Raw genomic sequence first — 10,464 nt, 5'->3', positions numbered from 1 at the left:
GTTCGGACATATGAAAAGGGTGATGATTCGTACACCACCTATTTTTAGCCATACACCACCAAACATGTTTTACAGTGTTGTACTGTACAATTATGTAAAGCACATTTGATGGTGTACGGCTAAAAATAGGTGGTGTACGAATCATTCCCTATATGAAAAAGGTTTAGGGACCTTGGATGAAACTTGATGTAAATCATATGGGCCTCATCTACTTTAATAAAAAAAAAAAAAAAGATTACTCACGTCAACTGGAATATTAAAACCTTATTTATCAGAGGAGTGGAACACAACGCTACTTTAAATTCAGAGCAATATCAATTAAATGTCCTTTTAAATTGATTATGACAGCTCACTCTCGTTAAACATCCATCCAACAACTTTCGTCATCACCACCTCATCATCCATACTGTACCCAACCTAATTCCAAACCTCTTTTACTTAACCCTCCGAACCTAAATTCCACTTTCCGGAACCTGACTCCAAACCTATTTTTAGCTTTTCTAATTTGAACCCAATCCCGTACCTTTTTTAGTTAATTCCCCCAACCTAAATTCCACTTTCCGAACCTCGACTCAAGGTTTCGTCTCTCAAAGGCAGGCATCTACACTTTCATGTTCTTCAGTACATTTTTTCCTTTTTTTATCTGTATCCTGTGGAAGCTTCTATTCTTAGAATAATTCACGTTGATCGGAAGAAGATGAATTCCGATATTTATTCGTGAAATTAAGTTACGTTTTGTAGTCGAATAGTGTATTTAGATACTGATCGGCTGGTTCTGTTATCAGTTTTGGTTAATTTTACACAAATTGATGTTAGTTTCACTTCAAATGCGTTTGTAAGTTGTTATTTCAAGTAATTACGATCGTTAGTTAGGGATATTGATAGTTTTTTAGTTTGAAATTTACTAATAATAATTCGTTTTTTGAATTTAGCTGATATTGAATGTTATTCATCAATCTAGGTTTTAAATCGTGGAGTTGGATCAACGATTGGAGTTAAATTTCGTTTTAAACAGTTTAATTGGGTTTTGAAGGAAATTGTACGGTCAGTGAAGTTTCTGATCGTTATTTAGTTTGTATTTTGTTGAATTAAACTAATAATTGGTCTTGATTATGTATCAAGGTGTTGATCACCAGTTTCGATTGAATGTAGTGAACTTCTGGTATGATACAATTATTGTTTTTATTATTATATTATATATTAATATTAATATTAATATTAATATTAATATTAATATTAATATATTAATATTATATTATATATAATTTTAATATTTAATTTTTTAATATTTATATTATAATTTTGACATTTTTAAAAAAATTTATGGAATAATCTTTTTCCTGTTTTTTTACGTTTGGTTTTTTCCTAAATTGCAGAATTGATTGAAGAGTACTATTGTAATTGATTGGAATCAAATCATGGCTCAGAGTACTTGGGAAGCTGATAAAATGTATACACACTTCATCATTTTTTGTGTTTTTTAGTATTATTTTTATTAATATTAATTATAATTATAGTTTTATTTGTGATTTTATTTATGTTTTGTATTGTACGAGTTTCGATTTTGAAAGCTAATTCAGTTGTTCATATCATTAAAGGCTGTGCTCATGTTTTAGTACTATCATTATATGTGTAGTACATGGTTATACATTGCTTTACATCCGTCTAGCAGAATAGTAGGTTTTCTATTATAATTGTCCTTGAATGCTTAAATATCTTCAAGTTCTATCACCTGTAATAATCATTCCTGGGTTATGGTTTTGTGCTCAGTTCCGTTTTTGGAATATTATACTCTTTGTTTATGAGCTAGAATTGTCATTATTGATAATAATAATAATAATAATATTATATATATTATATTATTCAGCTACGCTTAATTTTTTTCATGCTAAACATACTTTATTTTGGTTTTCAAAATTTTACACTGACTACAAAGTAAAATTTTCAATAAGTTAGACACTCAATAAGCGTTAGTTCTATTTTTTCTCTAGACGAAGGAAGCACAAACATGTATAATCAAATTTGCAAATTGTAATTTGTAACTACTACTTCTGATTGTGGATGACTTAATAATTCCTAGAAGGCGAATGAAACTGAGTTGGATAACCTTGTGCTTTTATTTTTTACTACGAACATCATTAGTTCATCTAAATGATCAATGGTAGCTCTAAATTTGAATTATTAGTTATATATGTTCAGTAATGGTCTATATTTGGTGATTTTTCTAATTCTATATTCATATTTTCTGCTAGGCTGGATGTTTATATCCATGACTATTTGTTGAAACGAAAGTTGCACGCCTCTGCAAAAGCTTTTATGACTGAAGGGAAGGTTGCTACTGATCCTGTAGGTATGTTGTCACAAGTCCCATATTATTACAGAAGCATCAACTTTTAAAATAATGATTCCTTGTTTGTAAATCCTGGAATGTGAGTCCGGTGAGGAGTTATTGGCAATGGTTTGCGTGTACATTTTTTGGGGCTAATCTGAATTAACACTATCTTGAATAGAGTTCATATTCATCTCTATACAAGATGCTTATGCAACACACATACTATATTGTTGTGATTTATTCAGTTTCTGATTTATGTGCAGCTATTGATGCTCCGGGTGGGTTTCTCTTTGAATGGTGGTCTGTCTTTTGGGACATTTTTATTGCAAGGACTAACGAGAAACATTCTGAGCCAGCTGTAGCTTACATTGAGGTTCTCTATTATATTTATGTTTGTTAGTTATGACTTATGAAGTGTCATTTATTGTTCTTAATTTACTTTTTTGGCTCTTGATTTGTTTATATACTAGACACAACAAATGAAAGCAAAGGAACATCAACAACAACTTCAAATGCAGCAGATGCATCTCATACAACAACGAAATGCTCAATTGCAAAGGAGGGATCCTAGTCATCCTCCCCTTGGTGGGCCCGTTAGTGCTATGAACACAGATGGAATAATGGGAAAACCTTCACCTAGTACGTTGGGTATGAAAATGTACGAGGAACCCATGAAGCCGTCTCATTCGATGGATTCAGAAACCTCTCCATCTCTTCTTGATGCTAGTAGGATGGCCCTTCTTAAGTCAGCCACTAATCATCAAGGGTACAATCAGATCCTTACTTACTGTCATACATGGTTTGTTTAAATCATCATGTTTTTTTGGGTTTTGTTGTTCATGTAGACAATTGGTGCAAGGAAATTCTCCTAATAATACGACAAGTTTGCAGCAAATTCAAGGAAGGTCTCAGTTGAACACGGTATATTCTTATGGAGTTATTGTTATTTTGTTATTTTCTTGCAAGTTTCTGTAGTTTTTATCTTTATTTTATGCTTAGGATCTTGATTTTTTTCTCTTAGGAAATCAAACAAGAGATTAACATGGGTCACACACAGAAATCCTTGCCCACAGATCCTTCATCAATTTATGGGCAGGCCATTTTGCAATCGAAGTCCGGATTGGGTAATACAGGTAGTCTTTCCACAATAAGATTATGAGACTATATTTTGCAATAATTTATTGTATGATCGGATTTATGTCGACATTGGCCCATTATCTGTTTGCCTTGTATCATCTACCCTTTTCGGTGTTTAAGGACTCAATATACTTGAACCGCATTTTCTAGCATCTTTGTTGGGTCTATTATAAACCTGAAGCTGTACAGATTAAATGTTAACCCATGTTTGAACTTGCTAAATTAATGGAAGGTCTAAATAGTCATCCAAATATATTTTGATATCTGGTCATTTCAGTGACGTGTTATTCTTTTTAATTCTATTTCCCGGCTATTAATGTTTTTTCTTTGGCTGGCTCATCCAAAAATATTACTATGTTTTTGGGGGCTATTAATATGGGATATTTGAAGTTAAAGTTAACTTTTTTTTATTTGTTTCAGGATTGAACCAGGGTGTTACTGGTCTACCTTTGAAGGGTTGGCCTCTAACTGTAAGTTTTTTATATTTATTTCTAGAAACTTTTGGCAGTATTCATTTTCATATTTGACCTTTGTTGCTTGAATATCAAGCAGGGAATTGACCAACTACGCCCCGGTTTAGGTCTGCAAGTACATAAATCCAGTATGCAGAACCCAAATCAGTTCTATTTGGCATCTCAACAACAGCAGATGTTGGCACATGCCCAAGCACAAGGCAACCTTGGTGCGTCACCAAATTATGGATTTGTCGGTGGATTACAAAGGGGTAATAATGTAATTATGAAAGATGGTCAAGCCACAAGAAACGAGGGATCTGTAGACTCCCCTGGCCAAATGAATTCACCCAAGGTTCAAATTTCTTTCCTTGGGACCCATGAATTTTTTGCAGACTAGGTTTTAATAATTTTTAGTTTATAAATAAGCATTCATTAATTTTTTTCTATAATTGTTTCCATCTTCACATATTTTTTTATCTGTTTATGCTATGTTTAAACACTGTGTTTTTTGCCTTTGAGTTAGTTTCTCTTTCGCAATTAGTAAGCTGTTTACAGTTAAGAATGTTTTAATACTTTTCATTAAGACAATACTTGTGAATTTCTACAAGTGGCAATCTGTTTTCTACATGTCATGCATCCGTAGTGTTGGTTGTGACACTTGTGACACCTTTATGTATCAACCGGTCAATTCAGATCATCTTATGGGTCAAATGTGCAAAACAAAAATCACTAAAAAGGAACCGTAAACATAGTTTTCATGCATATAACATTTCATGCATATAACATATAAGTTTCTTTATTCTGAGAATTAGGTATTTATTGTATACATCTTTCATAGCCATATTTAACGCCACCTATATATACGTGTGTGTGTGTAGATGTATAATTTATTATTTTTTTTTTTTTTGGTCAAAAGAGTGATTGGGTTCAAAGTGACCTGGCTCATAAATATTACCCATTTTGTCCCATTACGCAACCCTACTGGTCGCTACCTCTAGTGTTCATATGATCTGTCATTAATAAAGATTTTATGTATCCTATTTGGCTATTTCTAATGCATTAAGTTAACAGATGAAGATGCCTCAGATGCAACAATCTTCTTCGCAACAAGACCAATTGCAGCAACAGCAACTCCAGATGCAACAGCAACAGGTGGAGTTACAGTTGATCCTTGCAGAATTAAATAATTATTTTTATCCCTTTCAGAGGAAATTAAATTAGTAAAACCCATAAAAATAGGGTGAATTAACATTTGATTATATTTTATCTCTTACAACGAAGTCACTCCGGTTAATTAGTCTGCTTTTTCCAAATTTGTTAGCAGAACAATAGAAAAAGAAAACAACATTCTTCATCCGGACCAGCTAACAGTACAGGTACAGGGAATACAGCGGGCCCCTCACCAAGCTCTCCAGCATCAACTCATACACCCGGTGATGGGGTTAACACAGCTAGCAGTCTGCAGCATGTGAACAATGTACAAAAAAGCATGATGATGTACGGTGCAGATGGTACGGGTGGGCTTGCTTCATCAACGAATCAGCTGGTAAGCTTGTTTCATGATGATTATTATATACAAAGCATTTCGTTTCTCTGCGGCTTTAAGATTTGGTTACATAATTCACATGCTGGATACCTAGATTCCATCATTATGCCTTTTTATACTCTAATTATCCATAGTAGAGGTGTCATTTTCAATCTGTTTACTTACGAATTGGTCATTCTGGGTTACATTTTATCACTACCTGGTTAAATTGGTAAAACAACATATATCAGCTAAAAAGGGAACTGGCCAAATGGGTAAAACAACCTGAAAGTTGCCACAGTGTATTTCTAATGTGTAAGGCATACTGAATCACTTATCCGTAATTTTTTTTCATATGAATTTCTTTTGGACAAAAGGTGTTATGGGGTCAGTCTTACTTGACCCCTACCAAATATGACCCACTTTGACCCATTAATAATCTGCATATGTAGATCTGGTCTAAAATTTGATTACGAACCTTTCACATGATCCTCAACCTTTTTTATCATAGTGCAGGATGACATTGATCACTTTGGAGATATTGGTACCCTGGATGATAATGTGGAATCTTTTCTACAACAAGACGCAGGAGATTATAGTACATTAAAGCAGACGGTTACTGAGCAAAAGACAGGGTCTTCCAAAGGTATTTGATGGTAACACTTAAAGCAGGAGTAAATTAGATTATCTATGACCTGGTAATGATTAAGATGTACCCTGCAGGTTTTTCTTTCCAGGAATTTGGCTGTATACGGACAAGAGATAAGGTTACCTGTTGTCACTTCTCTTCAGATGGGAAGTTGCTAGCTAGTGCAGGCCATGACAAAAAGGTAAGAACTAGGATTGGTAAATTCAAAACGTTTTTTTTCTGAAAATTGATTGATTTGGGCTGTATTTTAATGCTAACTAATGGGTCAAACTAAATCTTAAAACTGAATCAAAAAGTGACATTTCAAAGTGATACGGAGTACTTTTTATTAATTGTTTGTAACCCATTTTTAAATATTAGGTCATTGTTAAAATTTTTCATCTATATCTATAAGTTATTTAAATGATGATTATTTGATGTACTTAAATGTTCTCGACTGCCATTAATATTTGAATGTCAGTAGCTTATGTTTGCACGTGCTTGTTGATATATCCGCCCGGCTACGTGTCATGTTTAATCAATTATTAATTCACGACTTAGGACTATCTGTCATGATAATTAAAGATCTAGTAGGTTTAATACTTGGTTTGTGCAGGCAGTTTTGTGGAACATGGATACCTTACAAACTGAGAGCACTCCTGAAGAACATCAATATGTAATTACAGATGTTCGGTTTAGGCCAAATTCAACTCAGTTAGCAACTGCATCCTTTGATAAGTCTGTGCGTATATGGGATGCAGCTAATGTAAGCTTCTTTTCTTGCACTTGTGTTATGTAATGTTTATTGAATCATGATGTAAATGCGTTACACTTTTAAATGCTATCCTACAGCCAAGCTATTGTTTGCACGCACACACGTCGCATACGGGACATGTTATGTCCCTCGATTTTCATCCCAAGAAGAACGATCTTTTATGCTTCTGTGATAGTAACAATGAAATCAGTTATTGGAATCTCAGTCCATTCAAATGCACACGCATCTCCAAGGTTGGTCTAGAATCCCATATTATTGCTCTTTTGCGTGGGTACTGTATTTGGCAATTTTGAACCATTTAAAAATTAAAATTAAAATAGAGTTTATAACACAACAAAAAAAAGTAGCGTTTAAAAGTATAAAAGTGTACTTAAATGCATAAAACCTCCTAACTCATTCTATAATTATCCATCTAATAAGCGTTGTTATTGGTGAATGTAGCAAGGAGGCAGTGCACAAGTGCGATTCCAGCCAGTAACTGGGCATCAACTGGCAGCGGCATCTGATAAAATTGTTTCAATCTTTGACGTTGAAACTGACAGGAAAACACATTCCTTTCAGGTATCTGCTTGTTATAATTACAGCAAGTTTCATTAAACAAGGTTTTTGGTCATACATTATGATATATTTACATTCACTTTTGACACATTACTTGGTTTTCAGGCACATTCAGGAGTAGTGAACTACATGTGCTGGGACTTGAACGGTGAATATCTGGCTTCAGTTAGTGAAGAATCCGTTAAAGTGTGGTCGTTAACTTCTGGGGAATGCATTCACGAGCTCACTTCAAATGGAAACCAGTTCCATTCTTGTGTTTTCCATCCAAGTTATTCTACTCTTTTAGTTATTGGTGGAACTCAGGTGAGTAATTTTCAAGTAAAACTGACCCTTGTTCACCAATGCTTTGTTTAACACTTATTTGGAACATTTTGACAAACAATGAACACGAACTAAATGTTTTTTTTTCAGTCATTGGAGCTGTGGAACATGACTGAGAACAAACGTATGACAGTTCAAGCTCACGACACCATAATAGCCGCTTTAGCACAGTCGCCTGTTACTGGAATGGTTGCCTCTGCAAGTCACGATAGTTCTGTTAAGTTATGGAAATAAATCTGCCCATTTAAATGGCAGATCATACCACTATACACGTCAACTCAAGCTGTTACAAAATGCTCATTATGCAGTTATTAAGCCTCATATAACAGACTTTTATGTTTATTACTATTGATTTTCAACTCTCTATAGATCAAAGCTGAGTTAGGAGTAAAACATTGTGTAGGATGTATATCAATAGCAACTGTCCTCAAATGTGTAATAATTTATACGGTTTGGGTGTTTTGAGTCGTTTTATTATAATGTCGTAATGGCAATATGGTCGAATGATCTTTATAATGTATCTCTAATTCTATGCGTCAAGCTTTCAGTTTCTGTAGCGAACCAGTGCCAGAATGCTCGATTTGTTTGCCGTTCTTGACAGAAAATGAAGTGCGTTGAATAGAGGATATGACATTTCTAACTAACTCTACAATAAGACCCTTGCAACTTTAAAATGCTATTTGTATAGTTTGTGTTTTGGACTTGAAATCACAATTTGCATGTGACCTAACATAAACTTGCATCAAATCGTTGCAACAAATAACCCCAAGAACACCCCAATGCAAGGTTAAAATGTAAAGCACATCAGTATATAAAATCTTAGACTAAACAGTGTGTTTTGGTCAATATAGGTCAGAAAATTGCTATTGGTATTTCAACGAAGAGGCCCAAAAATCTATTTAGTAATGAATTAGTAATATTAAGTGCTCATATATATGATCTTGAATAATTATACATTTAAATTTAAATTCAAAAATATTAAATTATCCAATGATTATTATTATTATTATTATTATTATTACTACTACTCCTGCTGCGGCGGCGGCTGCCGCGGCTGCTGCCGCCGCCCACCACCGCCGCCGCCCTCCGCCGCCGCCCGCCGCCCACCGCCACCGCCACCGCCGCCACCACCCACCGCCGCCACCACCGCCACTATTATTATTAATTGAATATATAGCTTTGAAATAAATTAATTTATACAAATAAATTTGACGGGTTGTAAACAAGGATTCCTTAAAGCGAGGTCCACATAAAATAAAAAACAACCTTTAAAAATAATGTTTTGTTGTAACTTAGTAGTTTATAACTACATTTAGTGGTTTATTTCAATTATAATCTACTACGGAGTAATAATAGAGAAGAAAGAAGGAAATATGAAATATTATTGAATGATTGTGTACACAATATCCTTATAACTGATTGATATTTATAATACTAAAATTTTACTATACATCTGTGTCTTCAATGATATATGTTAGGTGAAATAGTAATGAAATTTGAATTCATGTGGAAATTGGCATCCACCTTCTTTGACTTTAGTATTATAACACTCCCCATTGGATGTCAATTTATTTTCATTAGATATCAACTAGTACTGTCTCGTTAAAAACCTTGCTAAAGAAAACCCAGTGGGAAAAAACTTTAGCTAAGGGAAAAAGAGTGCAGTATAGAGTTGTCTCCCCCTCAAGTAGACATTGCTGAGCTGTTACATCTTTCGAACATGCTTCATGCCAATATTGTGGACATGCGTTCTGAAAATAGCAGTTGGAAGTGCTTTGGTGAAAAGATCGGCAGAGTTTTTGTTGGATTGAACATATCTCATTTCAATCTGGTTGTCCTTGATGAGATCTTGAGTGTATGAGAAGAATCTAGGAGGTATGTGTTTTGTTCGGTCACTTTTGATATACCATTCTTTCATCTGTGCTATGCAAGCTGCATTATCTTCATAGATAGTTGTTGGACTTTTATCGCGTTCTAGTCCACAAGAATCAGTAATGAGTTGTGTCATTGATCTCAACCAAAAACATTCCCGAGTGGCTTCATGTAATGCAATCACTTCGGCATGATTTGATGATGTTGCAACAAGTGTTTATTTTTGAGAATGCCATGATATTGCGGTGCCTCCATTTAGGAATACATATCCAGTTTGAGATTTAGCTTTATGTGGATCAAATAAATAACCTACATATGCATAACCAACTAAATCTTGTTTTGAATCGTTAGAATAATATAATCTTAAATCAGTAGTTCCTCAAGGGTACCGAAATATGTGTTTGATTCCATTCCAGTGTCTTTTGGTAGGGGCTGTGAGCTGAACCTTGCCAACAAATTAACTGCAAAATAAATGTCAGTTCTTGTACAATTTGTAAAATATATAAGAGCCCCAATTTCACTAAGATATGGAACTTCTAATCCAAGAAGATCTTCACGGGGACAAAATTGATCTGTGTCAATATTTAGTGATCTAACAACCATATGAGTACTTAATGATTTTGTCTTGTCCATATTAAAATGTTTTAAAATCTTTTCGGTATAAGTTGTTTGATATACAAGTAGGTCATTAGACATATGCTCAATTTGCAAACCAACGTAATACTTGGCTTTTCCAAGATTTTTCATTTCAAACTCTTTCTTTAGAAGTTGAATGGATTCATAGATTTCTTTATTTAAGATAATTGACATAAATAACTACCATCACATATCCGAATTTTTTTTTTCTTAATAAAAAATATG

The 10,464-nt window shown here is 33.9% G+C and overlaps 1 protein-coding gene across 3 annotated transcripts; it reads left to right on the top strand.

Moving 5' to 3' along the window:
* Positions 1-318: 318 nt before the first annotated feature.
* Positions 319-8,247, top strand: LOC139843232 (transcriptional corepressor LEUNIG_HOMOLOG). 3 transcript variants are annotated; one of them, XM_071833299.1, is made up of 20 exons: positions 319-835; positions 962-1,044; positions 1,137-1,162; positions 1,377-1,450; positions 2,253-2,350; positions 2,596-2,705; positions 2,803-3,098; positions 3,178-3,253; positions 3,354-3,465; positions 3,890-3,939; positions 4,022-4,276; positions 4,996-5,076; positions 5,249-5,470; positions 5,966-6,095; positions 6,173-6,279; positions 6,694-6,843; positions 6,930-7,085; positions 7,294-7,413; positions 7,516-7,713; positions 7,822-8,247. In XM_071833299.1, exons 4-20 carry the CDS (start codon positions 1,419-1,421, stop codon positions 7,963-7,965), a joined length of 2,337 nt encoding a protein of 778 aa, XP_071689400.1. In that variant the 5' UTR covers positions 319-835; positions 962-1,044; positions 1,137-1,162; positions 1,377-1,418; the 3' UTR covers positions 7,966-8,247. The 3 variants fall into 3 exon arrangements, with proteins under 3 accessions (XP_071689400.1, XP_071689399.1, XP_071689401.1); XM_071833298.1 differs by having other exon boundaries at positions 1,123-1,162; XM_071833300.1 differs by having other exon boundaries at positions 319-852; positions 1,123-1,162.
* Positions 8,248-10,464: the final 2,217 nt, after the last annotated feature.

The sequence above is a fragment of the Rutidosis leptorrhynchoides genome, chromosome 4 (genome assembly GCF_046630445.1).
Source record: "Rutidosis leptorrhynchoides isolate AG116_Rl617_1_P2 chromosome 4, CSIRO_AGI_Rlap_v1, whole genome shotgun sequence".
Classification (NCBI taxonomy): Eukaryota; Viridiplantae; Streptophyta; class Magnoliopsida; order Asterales; family Asteraceae; genus Rutidosis; species Rutidosis leptorrhynchoides.
This window is presented reverse-complemented; position numbering and strand designations above follow the sequence as displayed.

Bases quoted from the DNA above. Each gene is read 5' to 3' on its own strand.
- LOC139843232 (XM_071833299.1), top strand. From the start codon at position 1,419: ATGGCTCAGAGTACTTGGGAAGCTGATAAAAT. The intron at 5,471-5,965 runs GTAAGCTTGTTT...ATCATAGTGCAG, and splicing joins CTTCATCAACGAATCAGCTG to GATGACATTGATCACTTTGG. The intron at 6,280-6,693 runs GTAAGAACTAGG...TGGTTTGTGCAG, and splicing joins GTGCAGGCCATGACAAAAAG to GCAGTTTTGTGGAACATGGA.